Source organism: Fonsecaea multimorphosa, assembly GCF_000836435.1.
Source record: "Fonsecaea multimorphosa CBS 102226 unplaced genomic scaffold supercont1.19, whole genome shotgun sequence".
Lineage (NCBI taxonomy): Eukaryota > Fungi > Ascomycota > Eurotiomycetes > Chaetothyriales > Herpotrichiellaceae > Fonsecaea > Fonsecaea multimorphosa.
In genome coordinates, this window is record NW_015971653.1 from 442,599 (window position 1) to 462,556 (window position 19,958).

General features: G+C 53.8%; 8 protein-coding genes across 8 annotated transcripts; 4 read left to right on the forward strand and 4 right to left on the reverse strand.

Annotated features, from left to right (window-relative positions):
- Positions 1–488: 488 nt before the first annotated feature.
- Positions 489–3,015, forward strand: Z520_08537 (uncharacterized protein; the record flags this gene model as incomplete). Its single annotated transcript, XM_016779033.1, has 4 exons — positions 489–841; positions 939–1,812; positions 1,860–2,418; positions 2,477–3,015. 4 exons carry the CDS (start codon positions 489–491, stop codon positions 3,013–3,015), a joined length of 2,325 nt encoding a protein of 774 aa, XP_016629952.1.
- A 1,495-nt stretch (positions 3,016–4,510) lies between these two features.
- Positions 4,511–6,251, forward strand: Z520_08538 (uncharacterized protein; the record flags this gene model as incomplete). The annotated part of the gene is made up of 3 exons (XM_016779034.1): positions 4,511–4,587; positions 4,645–6,108; positions 6,161–6,251. The coding sequence occupies 3 exons, from the start codon at positions 4,511–4,513 to the stop codon at positions 6,249–6,251; spliced, it is 1,632 nt and encodes a 543-aa protein (XP_016629953.1).
- Positions 6,252–7,169: 918 nt separating this feature from the next.
- Z520_08539 (uncharacterized protein) lies at positions 7,170–8,519 on the forward strand (the record flags this gene model as incomplete). Its single annotated transcript, XM_016779035.1, has 2 exons — positions 7,170–7,250; positions 7,329–8,519. 2 exons carry the CDS (start codon positions 7,170–7,172, stop codon positions 8,517–8,519), a joined length of 1,272 nt encoding a protein of 423 aa, XP_016629954.1.
- Positions 8,520–8,795: 276 nt separating this feature from the next.
- Z520_08540 (uncharacterized protein) lies at positions 8,796–10,141 on the reverse strand (the record flags this gene model as incomplete). The annotated part of the gene is made up of 3 exons (XM_016779036.1): positions 8,796–9,372; positions 9,487–9,627; positions 9,771–10,141. The coding sequence occupies 3 exons, from the start codon at positions 10,139–10,141 to the stop codon at positions 8,796–8,798; spliced, it is 1,089 nt and encodes a 362-aa protein (XP_016629955.1).
- A 291-nt stretch (positions 10,142–10,432) lies between these two features.
- On the reverse strand, positions 10,433–11,527 carry Z520_08541 (uncharacterized protein; the record flags this gene model as incomplete). Its single annotated transcript, XM_016779037.1, has 1 exon — positions 10,433–11,527. One exon carries the CDS (start codon positions 11,525–11,527, stop codon positions 10,433–10,435), a length of 1,095 nt encoding a protein of 364 aa, XP_016629956.1.
- Positions 11,528–12,096: 569 nt separating this feature from the next.
- Z520_08542 (uncharacterized protein) lies at positions 12,097–13,246 on the reverse strand (the record flags this gene model as incomplete). Its single annotated transcript, XM_016779038.1, has 2 exons — positions 12,097–13,173; positions 13,232–13,246. The coding sequence occupies 2 exons, from the start codon at positions 13,244–13,246 to the stop codon at positions 12,097–12,099; spliced, it is 1,092 nt and encodes a 363-aa protein (XP_016629957.1).
- A 555-nt stretch (positions 13,247–13,801) lies between these two features.
- Positions 13,802–15,483, forward strand: Z520_08543 (uncharacterized protein; the record flags this gene model as incomplete). Its single annotated transcript, XM_016779039.1, has 3 exons — positions 13,802–14,380; positions 14,441–15,341; positions 15,416–15,483. 3 exons carry the CDS (start codon positions 13,802–13,804, stop codon positions 15,481–15,483), a joined length of 1,548 nt encoding a protein of 515 aa, XP_016629958.1.
- Positions 15,484–16,728: 1,245 nt separating this feature from the next.
- Positions 16,729–19,227, reverse strand: Z520_08544 (uncharacterized protein; the record flags this gene model as incomplete). The annotated part of the gene is made up of 2 exons (XM_016779040.1): positions 16,729–19,071; positions 19,174–19,227. 2 exons carry the CDS (start codon positions 19,225–19,227, stop codon positions 16,729–16,731), a joined length of 2,397 nt encoding a protein of 798 aa, XP_016629959.1.
- Positions 19,228–19,958: the final 731 nt, after the last annotated feature.

Below are 19,958 nucleotides of genomic sequence, written 5' to 3' on the forward strand. Positions count from 1 at the left end.
TGTCATGCACCCAGTCACTGGCACCCATCGGTGCCACCCACCGCCACTCATGGCGTCCTACGACGTCATATTGCTTGGCCCTAACCACCTGCACTTTCCCAAGATCACCGATAGAACGAGCCTGTGGTCGATCGATGCACCCCCATACTACCTGTTTTAACGAAACCACGATCTTCTTCAGGGAAGACTCCGCCTGGATCCAGACAATCCCATGTATGCTGAACGGGATTCTCACTCTCTTCCTGTCTTACCTCCTCCTCGTCTCACACAACAACCGTTCATTCAGTGACCTGTATTCCGTCCCATCTTCATTCAATCCCTTGCATACCAGTAGCCTTGCGCACACCGAACACTGTACCATGAAACACCAACAAAGAATGCCGTAAACATCCCTCGACTCTCATCCCTTTCATCTATCTCCTCCGCCTCAGTCCTCCATTGTCGCTGCCCTTCTCCTCAGCCCATTGGCTCTGCAGTAATTTCTCAGGATGAACGACCCAGGCCTTGATGAACCCATAGCCGACGCCTCTGCGGTTCTCAAGGAAAATGTCGAAGACTGTCCCCCTGCATCTCACCACAATGCCCAAACTTCATCACCTCCCCAGAACCGAGATGAGTCTCCCGAAGAGATGTTCGACAAAATGTCCGAAGAAGAGCAAGAGCGGAATTTTCTCATGCCGGCGAGGTGGTGGTATGCCTCGACGGGTGTCCCCCTGTTAGCCGGTACTTTTGGACCTATCGCCAATGCGTTCAGTATCTGTGCGCTGGTGGAGAACTGGAGGGTGGAAATCCCTCCCGGAGGGACAGAGGAGCATGGAATTGACATCAAAGACCCAGCGTGGTAGGTCACGCTCGAATGATACCGCCCAGCCTTTTATTGCTTATTGTTGAAGGCGAGGGCGGTGGATTTACAAAGTGCTAAATAACATCCGATGCAGGCTTATCGCCGTCAATGCGGTCTCCCTGGCCTTCGCCCTTGTTGCCAACGCGTCCCTGCTACTCAACATGGCGCGCCGTGTCCCCTTCAAAATCGCCCAACCTATCACCATATTCGGCTTTTGGATCGCTTCAGTGCTCCTGATTGCCCTTGTTGCCGTCGCATCCAGCAATTTTCACGCTCCAGGCGTCAAAGATCAGGCTCTTTCCCAGGCATACTACTACGCCATCTTCGCTGCGGGACTGTACCAGATAATCTCTTACTTGATGTGTTTCACGGTGTATGGGGCGTACAAGGGGCATTTCAGTAAAGAATTCAAACTTACTGTGGCGCAACGGACGTTGATGTTGCAGACCATTATGTTCTTGCTGTATCAGCTATTGGGGGCGTTGGTGTACTCGCACATCGAAGGCTGGAAATTTTTGGATGCGGTATATTGGGCGGAATTCACTTCTCTGACAATTGGTATTGGTGATGACTACGAACCAATGACCCATCTGGGTAGAGGGCTTCTGTTCCCCTTTGCCTTGGGCGGCATCATCATCCTGGGTTTGGTGGTCGGTTCCATTCGGTCATTGATCCTAGAGAGAGGGAAAAAGAAGATAGCGGCCCGATTAACGGAGAAGACCAGGGTGCGATTACTCAAGGAGATTGAGAGAATCAGTAAGAAGAAGAGCCTCCTGAGACGCAAAGGCGCTCTGGGGCTCGCGAAAAGCACCACGAAAGCATTGACTGTGGATCCAGGGGATGAGGAGGTATCGGAGCTTGAGAGGAGACAGGCCGAATTCGAGGCGATGCGGAAAGTCCAGGACTGGGCTGCTACAGAGCGCAAGTACATGAGTTTGGTCATATCGACATTTGCTTTTGCTTTCTTGGTACGTGTGGCCTTGATCTCCTGCTGAACCTTGCTGACCACCGGTAGTGGACGATTGGGGCGTTGGTCTTCGAGCACGCCGAGAAGAACCAGGACTGGTCGTATTTCGAATCACTTTACTTTTCATACACAACGCTGTTGACTATCGGATATGGAGATTTCGAGCCCATGTCTAACAGTGGGAAGCCCTTTTTTGTCTTCTGGACTCTCTTGGCCGTCCCTACTTTGACGATTCTCATCTCCGACATGGGAGATACCGTGGTAAAAGCCGTCAAAGACATCACCATCTGGCTGGGGGAGATCACTGTGCTTCCAAGTAGTGAAGATACCATAGCAAATCGGCTCAAACATGGCGTGTACAAGGCCACCCTTGGACAGCTGGATCCTCGATCATCGGGAGATGTGGAACAGGGCTCAGAGACCGGGAGCGAGGGTGGATACCAGGAACTGCATCCTGGCCTTGCACGCCTGTTCCGCAATGGTCGTCAGAAGCACAAGGACCGCGGAAAAGACGCGGGGACCAAAGATCGCCTGGCTGCTGACTTCGAGGAGGAGGAGAAACAGGACGAGTCCGAAGCTAGAGACAAGGGCGACCGTTGGCAAGAAGGTAAAGAGCGTTCTGTTCCCGGTGGCATAATTCAAGTGGCTCACTTTGCTTCGAACAGATACCCACCACTATCGGCATGTGCTGATATCTCAGATTCGGAAAGTCTACGCAGATGCTTCGGCCTCAACCCCCAAGAAGTACAGCTATGAGGAGTGGCAATACTTTCTCAAATTGCTGGGGGAGGATGAGGCAGATGCCTCATACCACCGGCGAGCTCCCGCTCATGGTGATAACGAAGTTGAGGCTCAAGAGGCCAAGGAAAACCACAACCAGGGTGGTAACCTCGGCGTTGGGAGACAGGGAGCAGCAAATGATGGGGAGCAGCAGGGCAACAACAATGCCCAGGCCACCAAATGGAGTTGGATAGGTGCGCAGAGTCCATTGATGGGAGACAAAGAAGAAGCTGAATGGTTGCTGGAACGGCTCTTCCAGCGTCTGGAAGAAAGTCTTCATTCCGACAAGGCGCAGACGGAGAATGCGAAGAATTACACAAGGGACCTCAAAGAGCGGAAAGAACGAGAGGAGCCTGAGGACTGCACTGGCAGTGAGAGGACAATGTCTGAGAATCGAGACCTCGACGGTCTGGACCGTCCTTGAATGCGTGATGAGGCTCTCAACGAACAGGGGTGGTGAAGCTCGTTAGAAATTTGAGCGCAGCGGACTTCGTCCAGCGCCCATCTTTGGCGATGCCTTTTCTGAAAAGTAGCCAATACGTTTATCGAAGTCGCCGTTCTGACAAGGTATAGCAAGAAGTATAGCCAGAAGCAACATTGGTTATACCATCCGGGTTCAAGGAATGTATTCTGATAATGCCGATCTCGGGAAGTGCTATCCGACTCTCCCCAAGTGTTGCAGGCACTCCGTTTCTCCGGGGCGATTGCAGAGATTCCGCCGATATGGAGGGCAGCAGGGATGTTAGGCTTGGTCGACCTCGGCGTTCAAAGCGACGGAGATGCTTGTGGCTCTCTCCGTGGCGTTTCAGGGGAATAGGAGTTAGAGAGAAATCTTGTGCGAAGTCTTGTCTCGATGACAAGTGGACGAGTATACGATAGAAGACATTCAGTGTCTGTATCTGCCTACAAGTTGGTGGAGAGAGACGGATAGGGTGCAAGGTTAGTAGCTGGTAGTCCATACTTTGGTTGGTACCTAGGAACAAAGACAGACAGACACCCAATACCGAGGAGGTACAAGTTGATTGTGCTGAGGTGAGGTGAGGCGAGGTCTATCGAAGTAATACTAGGTACCTAGGTAGGTATGCAACCCTCACCACCACCATCACTCTCACTCCCTCCTGTCCTCTACCTAGGTACTCCTCACTGCCACTGCTGCATCTAGACAACCGGAACTGGTCATCATTTTCTCGGAATCAAGGTGCCCTCGTCATGATGTGGCCCTTCCACTCCCCCGCAACTCACTGAGTTCAGTTACCTACCTAGGTACATAGCGCTCAGCCACTGCCTCGTATCTGGCTTGTCCAACAAGATCTCGCGGGTGAGACGAGACGTTGATAGAGCTTCAGGAACCCTCTGACTCGACCCGTCGTCCTCGTTACGAGAATTGACCATGGCGTCCCCACCATATTCCACCGCCTTCCAACAAATCTCTTGCTCCCCCCACACTTAGCAGACTCCTGCAATGCCAGAATGGAACCTTTTCCGCCATTCACGGCGTAGCAATACCCCGAGGGTCTTCGTGCTCCACGCGGATCAGCGCGTTTTGAAGGGCCTTCCATCCGAGCCACGACCTGTCATCATTCACGGGGCTGCCATCAGCTGCTTTCCATTCCCAGAACTTCTCTGCCTGTCTTCTAATCCGTTCTCATATCCGCCACTCCTTTGGCCCGCTTTCAACCCCTCACTGTCGGACGTTCACCGACGCCTGGGCTCCGGATGGTGATCGACACGAATTATGTCGCATCCGGGGTCAATCGGGGGTGGCAAGGGAACGCGGGGTATGTCAACAACAGATACAAAAGGCTCGCGGTCGCCGCCTAAGGGGACTGTGCGGCCAGTCTTCTGCATCTCTTCGTTCTGACCTCAATCGCCTGCTCCACTTATCGGATATTGCCCTTGCCCCGAATCCCCCGACAATCATGGGCTCTCATCAGATCGAGCAGGTTGATGTCCTGCTCGTTGGAGCTGGCTTTGCCTCATTCACTTTGCTGAACCGGTAAGTTCTGTATTCCATCTTACGTCATGAGCATAGGGATTGACTGTCATCGATAAGCCTACGAAAACTCGGCTACAGCGTCCGTATCTTCGAGAAAGGATCTGCTAGTGGCGGTATCTGGTACTGGAACTGCTATCCCGGGGCCCGCGTGGATACCGATACACCCATCTACCAGCTATTTGATAAAGAGCTATGGGAAGATTTCACCTTCAAGGAGCGATATCCAGGCTGGCAGGAACTTCGCCGCTACTTCGAGTACGTCGAGAAGAAGTGGAATATTCGTGACTACACTTCGTTCAACAAGCACGTGGACAGCGCTGTCTTTGATGAGAGTCGCCAACAGTGGTTGGTCGAGTGCGCGGACGGGACCGAAATCTACGCGAGGTGGTTCATCCCCTGCATCGGATTCGCCAGCAAACGGTATACGCCCCCCTTTCCCGGGCTCGGCAACTTCAAGGGCGATATCTACCATACCGCAGTATGGCCTCAGCACGGTGTAAATTTGAAGGGCAAGCGAGTTGCTGAAGTGGGCACCGGGGCCTCTGGAATACAAGTCATCCAGGAAATCGGTCCGGTGGTGAAGGAGTTGACTGTTTACCAGAGAACCCCCAATATGTGTCTGCCTATGAACCAGCGCATGCTCGACCCCCAAGAAGAGGAGGAGAAAAAGAAGAATGGCTGGTATGAGGCGGAAATGGAGAAGACCCGCAACACTTTTGCCGGCTTCACCTACGACTTTCTGGAGAAAAACACCTTTGACGATACACCCGAAGAACGCGAAAAGGTTTACCATAAACTCATGGTCGAAGATGGCGGGTTCAAATTCTGGCTTGCCACGTACAAGGACATGCTGTTTGACCTCAAAGCCAATGAACCGGCGTACCAGTTCTGGCGCCGGCAGGTCTTGAAACGCGTCAAGGATCCCGAGAAACAAAGGCTTTTGGCACCTGAGGTGCCTCCGCATCCATGGGGCACCAAGCGCCCGTCCCTCGAACAGAGGTTCTACGAAGTGGTCGATCAACCCAATGTGAAGATCATTGATGTCAACGAGAACCCGATCGAAGAAGTCACTGCCACCGGTCTCAAAACCAAACAGGGTCTTGTCGAGGTGGACGTGATCATCCTGGCTACCGGCTTCGACTCGGTCACGGGCTCGCTGGCTCAACTCAACATCCAAGGCACAAACGGAGGCACAATTGCCGACCATTGGAAGGATGGCACCAAGACTGCCATGGGTATTGCCATGCCCGAATTCCCCAACATGTTCTTCTTGTACGGACCTCAGGCACCCACCGCCTTTAGCTCGGGCCCGTCCTGCACGCAGTTCCAAGCTGAATGGGTTGAGAAGACGTTCAAGGTGATCAAGGACAAGGGCATCACCAGGCTTGAAGCCACTCCGGAGTCCGAGGAGGACTGGTGCAAGAGGATGAACGAGAAGTGGGATGCGACTTTGTTTCCCATGGCCAAGAGTTGGTACCAAGGCGCCAACATCCCAGGCCGAAAAGTCGAGCCGCTGAATTGGTAAGTTTTCACCTGTCGTTTCCCCAAGGATTCTTGCTAACAGTCATGCCAGGTCCGGCGGAATGGTCGAGTATGTCAACACTTTGAACCGCAGTCTAGAGAATGATCTCCAGGGCTGGAAATATTCAACCGCCACCGCGTGATTTGTTGCCAAGGGGTCAAGGGTGACTCTTCATGGTGGCGCCCCCGTGAAGACATTGGTCGTTTGGTAGAATTGATCCTGAGGGAAAGCGAGTGAATTACTCCCAGGGTGGGACGGCAGCGATGTGTTGAAGGCGTCAAGGCTCGTTGGACTAGAGAGAACGTTCCGAGGACGTCTGTATACTTGAGACAGGAGGGGTTCCAGCCAGTTTCTCGTTGGCGAAAGATCAAGGCGCATGTGTAGATTTCTGTGGAGCAACTGCACACAGCAAACACCAAACAGCAAGACAAGAATGTATCAGGTACCTGACGACATGACTGCCGGTGTTTCCCCAATCAAACTTGGGGAGGTATGATGAACCACCATATCTACCTAGGTATCCAGACAGTTTATGTCCTTTCCCCCCTCTTCTTTCAAGTTTTCCCAGCTTTGGTGTAAGCACGGACCGCGCTGATTCCCCGAGGCGTTACTGACGAACATTGCCGATACTCGATAGAGCGCCAGGTTTCGACAGCAGCAATCATTAGTTCGGTGGTGTAGCGGTAACCTGGTTGATTGGTAAGATTACAGTTGCTGCTTCAAAATGTACCTGTTTCGAACCTTTTTCCCATCTAGAGTGTGACGGCCCCAGGGTACAACCCAGGTTTCAATCATCACAGATTTGACAATGACTTTTGTCAATGGTCTCATTCAGCCCACGTCACATCCTCCCAATCTGCACGCCATGATTGGGAAAGTGGGTGGTGGTAAGACAGGCTCGAGCCAGCGATCCTCCTTGATTCACAAGCTCTGAGTCCTCGTGAAAAAAAACCCGCGAAACACGTCGGAGCGGTAAGCACAGCTCGAACAAGCCAGCCCGACGGTGATAAAGAGAGACGATCCGCGTGCATCGTCCCTGCGTTTTCTCCCACAGCAAATCATGGCTGACAAGAGAGACCTCGAGGTTGTGATCGTCGGGGCCGGCGCGACGGGGTTGCTGCTCGCACAGGGATTGAAACTGGTATGTATGTAATGTGTTGCTGCGAGGGGGGGACATGCTAGTCCAACAAAAAAAAGTGCTAACGAGTGAGCCTTGCAGAATGGCATCAAGGCCACCGTCTACGAACGCGAGGACGAGTCGACGTATCTCACTCGGCCTCGGGAATGGGGGATGACGCTGCACTTTGGGCAGGAGTACCTGGCGAAATGCATCCCGCGGGAGCTCATGGCGCGGCTGAAGGAGGCGTACTGCGACGAGTTCTACACGGGCAAGCACACCTCGTGGCCCATGTTCAACGGCCAGACGGGCGACAAGTTCTTCGACATGCAAGGCTTCAATCCCCTGCGCGTGTCTCGCCGCAAGCTGCGCGCCCTGCTGAGCGACGGCGTCGATGTGCGATATGGCCGCAGGATCGTTTCGGTATCGGTGTCGCAGCCCAACGGATTGGCAACTGCCACCTTCGCCGACGGCAGCACGGCCACGGGCGACCTCGTCGTCGGGTGCGAGGGCGTGCACTCGTACCTGCGCGAGGCGCTCGTTGGGAAAGAGCAAGCCGCCAACACTCCCATAGACATACAGATGTTCAACACGTGCTGGACGCTTCCCCGTGACGTCGCCGTCCTGCAGCGCAAAGCCCATCCCCTATTCCGCATCGGCTACCACCCGATGGGCATGACCTGGGTGACGGCGATCCAAGACGTCAAGGACCCCAACGACCCGACCACGTTCCTCTTCCAACAGTGTCTCTCCTGGCCCGGCAGACCGCACGCCGACGACTTCCAGACCCAGCAGTCCAAGATCGACTTCATCAAGTCCAAGGCCGAGGCTTACGCCGAGCCCTGGAAAAGCGCCGGCCTCAATATCCCCCCGGACCTACAACCGCCGCTGCAGGTCGACGCGGTCGCGATGTGGAGACCCGATATCGACTGGTCGACCACCTCTCCGCTGTGGCCGCACGTCACGCTCGCCGGGGACGCCGCGCACAATATCCCCCCCTTTCGTGGCCAGGGGCTGAACAACGCGTTCCAAGACGCCGAGAAGCTCGTGTCGGAACTGGTCGAGGCGGTGGGAAATCGGGGCTCAAAGACGCTGGAGCACGCGGTGAGGGCTTACGAGGGGGAAATGAAGTCCCGCAGCCTGAAGGAGATCGAGGTCAGTCTGATGCAGAGCCGCATGGTGCATAACTGGGAGACTCTGATGGGTGCGCCGTTCATGAAGGTCGGCATGAATGCGTACAGAGACGAAGTCAAGGGCCATATGGAAACCGCGAGCGGCGGCAGAGGTGGATAGTGTGGAATCATTGCTTGGTTAAGTAAATGATCTGGCTGGGGAGAATAAAACTGTTCCAACTTCTTGCTGAAAGCGTTCTCGATATATACGTGAGATACGGGAGTGGTAAAGCATGTGTAGCAGAGTATACTTTGGAGATAATGGCCAACAGGCTTCTTCCTGTGCAGAACGGCCTTCGCGAGCCTCGTCACTCAAAGAAGATGAACGACGTGCCAGAGGCAGGCCTGCCACTTGAGAAACAGAAAGAAAACAGCAGCAGCAGCAGCATCTCGAGGTCTATTTGACCCCAAAATCTGCAAGAAACGCCCAAAACATCTTCTCCCGCCAGCCCCGTTTCTTCCAATCATTCGCCGTCTGCGGGAACAAATCCGCCACGCCCCTCGCCGTGGCGTCGTGCGCGTAGATGAACAGCACGTTCTCGTCCCCGTCGGCCTTCTGCGCCTTCTCGATCGTCTCGATCGCCTGGGGGATGTCGAGGCCCATGGCCGGATCAAAAAAGGGCTTGGTGGGTGAACGCCCGCGTTTCGTTTGGATGGCCTCGAAGAGGGCACCGGGGCAGGGCGAATGCATCGCTCTCGTCATGGGATGGGAATGCAGGTGGATTTGTTGTGGGAGCGGCATGTAGCTGGACGGACGGATCTCGCCGCCGTGGTGGCACAGGTCGCCGCCCATGAAGATGAATGTCTCTTCTGGGTGTGAGGTTGTGCGCGCCAGGCCGCAGACGTGGCCGATCGCGTGGCCCGGTGTGTCCAGCAAGTAAAAGGATCCGTCGCCGAAGAAGTCGTGCGCGCGGAAGGAGCCGATCTGTAGCGTGTTGGGCTCGGTGAATGTTACTTCGCGAAGCGTTCGCCCTCTATTGTTTAGGAGGAGTGAGATGTGGTTAGAATTAGAGCCTCATGTGTTGAAAGAGATCCTGGTGGAAGCAAAGAGAGAGTAAATGGGAGAACATAAGGCTGGTTGGACTTACTTGAAATCAGACTCGCGCACAGGAGAGTCCGGCTTGCCAGGATGACCGGGCATAAAAGCCTCCTTGAAACCGGGACCTACCACCACTTCCGTCGAGGGAGGGAACGTGGACGGATCGCCCAGGTGATCCCAATGCCAGTGACTACACGTCTCCACCGGGGAATCAATGCATGTCTGTCTTCACGAAACATCCGAACACAGATGAACATGGGTGTACACAACTCCTCGTCGAACAGAGGAACTCGCTTCTCACACAGGTGAAACAAAGGAAGGAAATCAACTCACCTCCAGACAATACTCCCGATCCCCTTCAGATCCACCCCGTTCTCCTCCAGCACCTGGCTCGTATGCTTCTCAGCATAGATATCCCACCCTCGGGGCTTCAACGCCTCGACCACGGCAGGCGCGAAATGGTTCTCCCAATCCGGCGGCACGCCCAGGTCGAACAGCGCCTTTTTCCCCGTGGTGCTGGATTCAACAAGAAACGACCACGACGGTAGGTCGGGCATGGTTTCGAACTCTTCCAGTGGTGGTTCCATCAGGTAAGACACGGGGATCCGCCCTATGCGCGAGGTGGTGTCAATGATGGATACCTTGGCTGTGGAGCCTGAAGGGATGGGGAAGAGGCTTTTGGAAGGAGAGCTGGATGCTGCCATTTTTGGATGAGTGTAGTAGATGAGGTTGTGCTTTGATTGATTTGTTTCTGGAATCTCCAGTTCCCTGTGCGATTGGAATTATGCGAGACTCTGCTATTCGGGTATGTCTGTGGGGGAGAATGAGGAATTGCTGAGAATGAGCGAGCATTTCAATGCATTTGATGTGCGGGGTGAGGAAAAGAGCAGAAGCGGGGAACCGAGTTTCCTTATCGACGCAGCCTTGTGGAGCAAGAGCTCAGCCTTGCGGTGCCCACCAGTATCATGGTACCGAGTCATCGTGGTCGAGACAACTCATTCCAGCCCGTCCAAAGCTTGCCGCAGAGCCCGTCTCGCTTCTGCTCTCGACCTCTCAATAATCTCTCCTGCCGAGTCAATCGCACGCACGAGCCCTACGGCACTCCCTACGTATGCCGTCATTCTCCCGTCCTCTCCCCATCCAATCGACCCATTCTTCATTTGTTCTTGGAATATCTGCTTGTTCTGCTTGAAATCCATGCCTGCTAGGTCATCCTTCACGCTTCCATTGATAACGGCACGTCCGTCGTAGCGTGCCGGCCAATCATCCCTCCCCTGGAGTCGATCGAATAAATCGGTGCGGATGGTGCTTTGGCCGCCGTCCGAAACTCGCAGCACGTCCTCTTGGTATCCTGTCTTGATTTCGGCCTCGTTGCTCGCGAGGAAACGCGTGCCCATCACCGCACCTGCTGCGACGCCCGTGGCCAGTACAGCAGCAACTCCTCGGCCGTCCGCGATTCCACCAGCGCCGACGAGTGGGATTTCGGACCCCAAGTTTTGTAGAGCGTCCGCTATTTCTGGGAGTAGTGATATCACACTTGCGCCTTTCCTGAGACCGTGCCCACCAGCATCAATGCCCTGCACGACCAGCACATCCGGCGCGTGTTTACTTTTCGCCGCCGCAACAGCCTCAGCGACAGAGCCAATCTGGATCCATATCTTCGTGGAAGGTGATTCTTTCCGAATCCTCAGTGTCCACTGATCTAAATCACATTGACCAGATGCCGGAACAAAAAGCCACGCTGCGACAGGCTTGTATTTGCGTACAGTTGCCGCAGCAACCTCGAGGTCACCATCGAAAAGCTGAAACCCTACGCCAATGGGGAGGTGGTCAATATCCGGAGCATTGGAGGCGGTAGAGTTGTGGGCAGTGATGGACGTCTGGTGCAGCAGACCCCGAGCCTTGTCAAGCTTGGAGTCCAAATCTGTAGGGCGTAGACCCGGACCAATGAAGCCTAGGCCTCCTGCGCGGGATGTTGCAACTGCGAGATCCGGACCAGCGAACACGCGCATGGGCGCAGAGATGATGATGGGGGTTTTGAGGAAGGAGTAAGTTGCTTTAAGGTGCTGAACTGCCCGCGGAGCACCCATGATGACCAAGAATTTTCAGATGTGTAACTGCGAATTACAGTCCAGATGCTTGCTTTCACCCCGGTTGATGCTCCTTGAGGTTTGATCCACGTCCCATAGCAAGGGTATGATCTTAATATCCGTCGTTCTGTAAGCGCGATCGCTTGTGTGGACCGAAGCTCGGCCCAAACAGTCAAGGTTGACTGCGGGCATCCAGGCACGCCTTTTCCGCGGTATCAGAATATTTGCACACGGCAGTATTTGCGAGTCATCGGCACCGTGGCAGCTTTGATGATGGACGTATTGTGTCATGAGAGATCAATTTCGATGACAAAGCGGTGGGGGCCTAAAAACCACCGAGATGGAAATACTCCAGCCTTGTCCGCAGTACTTCCGCGGAGAGGCCCAAGAGTTTGGTGCGCATTTCTTCGATGCCTTTGAAAGAGCTGCGTCAATTTTTGTGTCCAACCGATGATTGAGTGCTGCAGGTGACCCAATAATGGTGTTTGGTCGTGACAACCACGATATTCTCGGCATGCCTTCTCTTGGGAGTCGACGGGAGCATATTATCCATCATGCGATTCGGCCACTCAAGCAAGACGGTCCAAGAAACCTTTGAAACCCATTAACCCCAGCCAAACAGCTTCCTCGGTTCTGATCGTGCGGCTACCCTGGCCAGGTAACAGATTTACCCACACATCGAACAGTTCTTTGACTTTTCCCCCAATAAGACCCATTTCTCGACAATTCCTATCATTCTTGGCTGCGATTTCCAAGCCTGCCACGCCGCCGAAGACCATGAGCACGTGTTTGTAGCCAGTTGCTGCGGCTATGGGTCGTTCGGCTAGCACCTTTTCCAACGGCTGGCCCCTTTCGGAGGTCCCAACTGAGATGTCGTAGCCTCCGTCATAAGGGCATTCGGTAAACACGTCTGTGAGGGAGCTGCATTGTCGTACGGTATAACCCCAATAGTACCCCTTTGCCTCCCGCGGAGCATTGGGTGAGACGGCTACACCGTTTTTGGAATCTTCATCTTCTAGATGGACAGTTACTCGTGTATTTGGCGGAATCTCTGCCCCTGATAGCAGCAAAAACCCGGGCAGGCCAACATCGACCAATGTCCCCTTGCCGTCGGCAACGGCGGTAGTAGTGATGCCTTCGCGATACTCACACCATTCGTGCGCGCGTAAATGGTGCGGCATATCAAGGCTGGGAAGTGTACCTGCGGTTCGAAGATTAGGGTGCATAGAAAATAGACTCTTGCGGAGGTGAGGCGGCGTTTCCAAGTACGATAGAAGGTGAGCTAGGAAATGGTCTGGATGGGAAAACGCCGTGTATTCGTTTTCTCTTATGGCTGGTCGCTGCTGCTGAGTTTCAACATCCTCGTCGTCAAAGATGACCACTTCATCCACACAAAATACCGCCAGAGCCCTTGCAATTTGGCCAGCTAGGAAGGTCTTTTGGTCATGATTTTTGGCATTGCCGATGATGCTCCCTGGTAGAGCTACAGACAGTGTGTGCGAGCGGCCGCCTGTGGGCTGGAACACTGCGGAGGGTTTGGAAGTGTCGACCTCATGTTCATGAGCACGATCATCTCGTTGTTGATCCTCGAGTGTCGTTTTCGGCCTGTTACTGGACCTGTTTGCCCCTGACTCGCGTTTTCGCTTCTACAAGGTTTGAAGCAAATTTAGGATTGGCCTCCAGAGAAAGCAGAGTTTTCCTTACCTTTTCTTTAGGCATCTTGTACAACAGACCTTCGGGCCCCTGAGCAGCTTCCGAGCGGCTGGCTTCTCTTCAGTGGGACATTCCCTGTACTCGGGACACCGGTAAGATAAGATGAAGCTAACAATGGGCTGACGATGTCGATGCTACCTCTCGCCAACGTAGATTTGGTTCTAGAACTCAGCCTCACTGGAAAAAGGAGTGCCAAGAATAGACGCTCATCGGCTCCGCTGATTGGCGGAAAGGCGATGCCCGAGCTGAGAAGAAAAGGGAAAAGGGACAGAAATCCCAGAATTCCCCGTGTCCAAAAGAGGACCAGCGAGCCAGGAATGAGATCCAAATGCATGCGAAAAGGAGCCAAAAAGTTTCCTCTCCGCTCGAATCCACCGCCAATTCGTGTTGCATTGAATAGCGGCGCGTCCGACCTTCTCGTTACAATCAGTCGACCTCTATTGAATCGGTGACTCCCCTTCCTTTGCTGCATTCGCCTCTCGATTTTGAATCCTCAGTCGTCTTACCTGCGCTGATCTCGACATCACCACTCCCCTCCATCATCGCAGTACTCACACAATCATGAAGATCGGACGGCGGCGCGCCCAACTACTCCTATTTCTCTTCTCCGCCGTCGCCCTCTGCGAGGCATCAGCCGCTGCTGAACCAGGCGACCTCTCTGCGGGCAAACTGGGTGACGTGGTTGTTGCATCAGGAGGAACTGCTGTGAAAGCATCTCCTGTGGGCACAGAACATGCCCCAGTAGATGGGAAAGATGGAATGCCACATGATGGCCCCTTTGTGGAGACAAATGCAGAGAGAACGAGGAAGAAGACGCAGACTACAGGTGCTGAAGACGAGATTCCGGTAGCAGATCCAAAGTTCAAGGACTCCTACAAGGACCTCTCCACAGATGGCGACCTGCCTCAGACAAACGATGCCGTCATGGACGAACGCGTCAAGTCAAATCCCGTCGAAGGGACCAGAGGCGTGGAGGGAGGCATATCTGGGAAATCTAAAGAACTCAAGATCACCGAAAAGAGACCCGATCCTCCCAAAGACGCAAGGCCTATTCCGCACAGCGAAGTTGTCGGAATGACAGATGCCGTGGGCGGAGAAGCACTTGCTCCTGCTGATGAGGAGACGAAGAAGACCCTCACGGTACGGAAACAAACACAAGCCATCTGATGCTGGAACAGGTATTGACACTCATCGAAACAGGTCCCAGAAGATCTCCCCGACAAACCGCACGACATCCCCCATCCCGAGAACCCATCCTCCCCCAAAGACACCATCCTCTCTTCCGAAAGCACCACCGGCCAACAAGCCTCTGGTAAACCGAAGGATCACGAACCTGCCGTCATCTCACCCATGCACTCGCTCCTGCTCTCCTTCACTATGATCATCTTCTCCGAGATTGGCGACAAGACATTCCTCGTCGCAGCTCTCATGGCCATGCGCCACCCTAGAGTGGTGGTGTTCACGGCCGCCTTTTCCGCCCTCATTACAATGACTGTTCTATCCGCCATGCTGGGACACGCGGTTCCAACACTAATACCTAAAACACTTACGAACTTTGCTGCCGCCGGGTTATTCTTGGTATTCGGCGTGAAGATGCTGATGGAAGCCCGCTCAATGTCTCCGGACGAAGGCGTCAGTGAAGAGATGAAGGAAGTGGAGATGGAATTGGAAGAGAAAGAACATCAGCAGGCAAGGAGGATGTCGAGACACCGAAGAAGATCATCCGCCATATCTCCCTACGCTCTCGAAGCGGGCCGCGGCCCTGGAGGGAGAAAGAACACAGACTCACGACTCCCCTCACCCCCGGAATCTCCGGCGTCGTCACGCGACGTGTCCCCCGTGCGCCAATCGTCCCTCCAAAACATCCTGGGTGGAATCAACAATCTCTGTTCCCTCCTCCTCTCCCCGGCGTGGGTGCAGACTTTTGTCATGACCTTTCTCGGAGAATGGGGTGACCGCTCTCAGATCGCGACCATTGCCATGGCCGCCGGTCAGGATTACTGGTGGGTTACGGCTGGCGCGCTGGTCGGACATGCTATTTGTACGGGGGCCGCCGTGTTAGGAGGCAGGGCTATTGCCGGGAGAGTCAGCTTGAGAACTGGTAAGTTATATCCTGCAAAACCTTTTAATTGGCAGATGGTCAATGGATTTGCTAACCGGGTGAAAATCGTACAGTTACCATGGGCGGAGCAATTGCATTTTTGGTCTTTGGAGTGATTTATCTGCTTGAGGCCGTGTATTAATTCCCACACACACCTGGTCAGGAGCTCCCCACTTGCGACTTTTGTCCTGGATTGCCAATCTATGATGGGCAGATCTGTCCAGCTTTCTCGTTCTCCCGACCCTTTTTTGGACAGCGGAGTTGATTAGTTCATTCCATCCCCAGTCCGCTCTGAATGATAAGCGTGGCAGAACCAGAGCGCTTGTGGTCGTTTCAAAGCTCGCATTTTCGAGGACGGGCCGGGACATCAAACGAGAACGAGGCCCGGGCTAGGGCTCTCCAGAAAAACCACATGCCGTATTGTCCAAGGCAGCCGACCCCAGACGCGACAATCATAATGGTAACCATCCCCGTCGCCATACACGCACGCGCGCTCGCGAGCAGGAGGAAAAGAATCAAGCTGGGCACTAAAACACCCCCCTTTTGAGCTGGGAAATTTTCCCGTTGAGCGAAACCACCTGCAGACAGGCATATTCTGTACAGTAAACCTATTAACAACAACACGCACTATTACTGGCCTTTGCTATTCTTTTCCCCCTAGCATTCCTTACGTGGTTATGTGGTGGGTGCATCTTTTTGGGTCTCGATCGTGCGTGCCTTCGCTCGTCCCAAAGGGTCACGCCTTCGTTTTGACAGCTTAGGAAGAAAACCACAAACAATGAATGAATGGATGATTGGATGGGATGGATGGGAAAGAAATTCATTCATCTTTTCGTATGGAGTCGTGGAACGGATCGATCCTATCCTACTGGCAACTTTGAAACCAGCTTTGCCTCAACGCCGTCTGCCCCCTTTGGATGGGAGCAAAACATACAAGCTTCTTTGGTCTCCCCTCTCCATGGGTGAAGTACCTACGATACCCAAACGCCTTGATGAATCCAAGAACTCCTGGTCGTACTGTTGATTTTTGGGTAGAAACGCCATGCCCAAAGACTCTCCAAGATTCCTACTTCCCATGACTTGAACCTGTTTCCCTTGATCCCTGGTTGTATCCTGAACAAGACGTTGAGCTTTCTGCATGAGAACCAGCCCAATCCCCAGATGCAAACTGTCCTCGTCGCCAAGCCCGTCCAGCAAAAGGCTAGAATTTTTTACACAGATCCCGAAAGTAAGAGTAGAACGCAACTGACCACCATGCCCAAAGGAGGTCAGTCACTGAAAAGCAGAGCCATAACAGGCAGAGAGGGCATCCGAGCTGGCTCGCTACTGCCTCGCACACCGCAGCAATGGGCGAACCGTAAGCCGGATAGATGAAATGAGACGCCATTCAACCTCTCTGCTTAGGCCGAGCAAGCATGTTCAAGCGACTGAGACTCAAAATGCCGCGGCCACTCTTGCGATCTTTTGCGTTCTGCTTCGCCAGCTCGCGCGCAGAGCTTTGTCTTGGCTTCTTGATAGGACTCATTGTCGTTCCCAGCACCGTCTTGTCCGACAAATTTCCTGTTGCCGAGTCAGTCCGTACCCGCTTCCCACCTCGCTTCATACCCTCGTCTTGCTCATGTTCGTCACCAATATGAGGGCTTTCTTCCCAACCGCCGGGAACACTGGGCATAACTGATATGCGTCGATTCTCTTTGCCAGATTCTTCATCCGTGTTCTGGTTGTCCTCGGAGATTGTTGACGCGCGTCGGCGCTTCTTGCCAGGCAACCCATGTGGCACGGTTTTGACGTCCGCATCTTGGAATGGTTGGACCACATCTGTAACACCAGAGGAGCGCACTCGCCGGATCGTTGATGGGGAAAGGGTTGAGAAATTCCTATTGCTGGAAGACCGAGTAATATTGTGCACATTGACGGTCGGATCTGCTTTGTTGACTATAGTGTTCACAGACGTCAAGGTCGACGGGCCGCCAGAACGAGAAGGATGATGCAAAGTGGTAAAGATGGACTTGAACTCTTTTGACTCGCGACGGTTATGTTCCTTGGCCTTTTCGGTAAATGCAGCATCGACCTTGGAAAGGGCGGCTGGGCTCGAGGATGGGTCTGGTAAGGTAGGATACTCGACCTCACTTGATGCGTCTTCCCATACATCATCGTCCTCGACAGCATAGGCAGCTGGATCATAGGGAACGACTGGTGGCAGCGCCTTCCCCGGCGTGAGTTGTGGCAGCTTAGCTGGGCTAGGACTTCCAGCGGCTAACTTGACAGCATACCTGGATTTGACACTAGGGGTAAAGTCGACTTTCTTATGGGAGCCATTCGGGGAGGCGGCAGTGTTGGGACGCTTAGGTGTTGCTTGCCTCTCATCAATCAACGGCGGAATGTCGGTCTTGCGTCCAGAGCGAAGAATTGATTTTAGACCAGAAAGCTTTGGAAGCTTGGAAGAAAAGCTCGATGGACTAGCAGTCACAGCACTCTCTGCAATCGACTTTGACTGCGGCATAGTGCTGGCAACTGATGACGGACGCTCCTCGCGTGGCAACGGAGGAAGCGGTCTTTCGGCCTGTAAGCATGCCTTTTGTTGCAGCCCAGATAAAGATTTGGTGCTGCATTCCCCTTGTGAGGTAGAAGGTCTCCCATTGGGTGCTGTTGATGCAGCTCGCAGGGACTTCACTGAAGTGCTGCGGGTAAGTGCGTGTACTTTGTTGGGCGTGGCAATTGGAATGTGACTTGTTGTCGCTCTAGCCAGAGACGACTTGGTAGGTGACAGAAGACTACTCGAAAGAGGTCGTGGTAAAGTGGAGGGTCGTATTGACGAAGGCTGTTCTGAGGGTCGACTGGCCGACACGTCATGGAGTTCCGAACGTCGAGCACGTTTGGCGGGCATAGCACTTTCGACGCGCTCCCCTTGCGTCGGTATGGACTTGAATGGGCTGATCGAGGTGGGTCGACCAAGGAATGGAGGCGGCTTTCGACCTGGAGTCCCTTTCCCAGCAGTCCGAGGTCGATCAGCTTCGTCGAGACCGGCCTTGGAGCCGCTTCTCTTCAGTGATTGAGCAGTTGGCTGAGCAAACCCTGGCTTCCCTCTAAAAGCGGATGGATGATTGGCGATTGAGTCCATCTTCTTGAATTGGGCCATATGGATGTCGCTGAACCTTCCTGCTTTTCCTCTCGGTTTCGCGATTTTCCTCCCAATGGCATTAATGCCGCCAAAGATTTCTTCAGCTTCTGCGTCCTTCTGCTTCTGGACTTCCCTCTCCACTTGCATCTGAGCCTTGATCCTTGCCGCCTCTTCTCGAACATTGTCCATGAGCTTTTGTGCCTCGCTGCTCAACTGGGATTCTGAGCCAAAGTTGAAGTCGAAGGCGGTAGAGGACAAGCTTGCCGGTGGACTCGAACGCGCTTTGGACGGAGTGTTCTGAGCACTTGCAACGGAGCGGGGAGGATTGGCCGGCACGTCGACAAACCCCAATTTGAGGCCGGAATCTGGAGCTTTGGTGGTGGTCTGGTGAACGAGATGAGGGTGCATTTCGCCGCGATCGGCTTGTGGCTCAGTCCTAGGGGTCTTCAGACCAGACAACTTGGAAAGCTGTGACTTGATCATGGCCGACGACGTTGGAGTTGCAAGCACATTGTCGATGGACTGGGGCTCGCCGACTTCTGGAGTCTCATCTCTTTCTACGAGGGATTCAAGGTGCACCGTGGAGACCCTCTTGCGAGAAGAGGGAGGCTGTAAGAGACAGTATTAGCTCCAAACCATGAGAAATACCTTTGTTACATCGCAGTGGGCTGTGATGAAGAGTTGGTTCTTTGCAGATTGGCCAAACATTACCTGTTGCTGGGCCGCCTTGCTCAATCGAGCTGAGCGACGGCGAGGAGTGGCCATCTTTGGATGTCCTCCCCCAAGGCCGAGAGGATGTGAGATTGAGAGCAATCGCAATGTGAGCTCCAGAGATGTGTGGGATTTTGAAACCGATCCAGGTGGTGTGGTCTGTTCGTTGTGGAGGATTTGTGATTGCAGATTCGATTGTTTGGTGGAGAGAGCTTGGACGTTTTCCTCTTACGTCAGAAACGTAAACAAGAGCACGTGACAGCACCAACGGCCGGCGGGCCTGGGCCACTAGCCACGCGGCGATTCGGCTCGTCGGCCAGCGCCACGACCAAGACGCGCAGTCACATGACGTGCAGGCGCATCTGGCCACAACCTCGCGTCCTGCGACTCGGGCCCCAAGTCTGAAACAATTCGGATCCTTCGTCCTTCGGCCTTCGACCATTTGTTCCTTCCAGAGCGATTTTACCGTTCAGTTGCTGCGGTTGCTTCTCATCTTGTCTCCTCGACTCAGTCACACGAGTTACATCTTCACGAATTGCGGTTGCCCAACCTCCTCGTTCTGTTCCGCAACATGGAGATTCGTATCAGTTGATGGGGCCACGAGATAGTCCTTCTTAGCCTGCTCACGAGCTCTTCCTGTTCTCTTGCCGCAGCATCTCGTACTTTCTCAACATGAGAGTTCATCCGGCGTTCAATTGACTGATCGAGATCCAAGTTATTGATTGCCTTAAGTGGAAGCCATCTCAAGAGGCTGAGTGAGCTTCACAGACTAATAGCTGCACGAA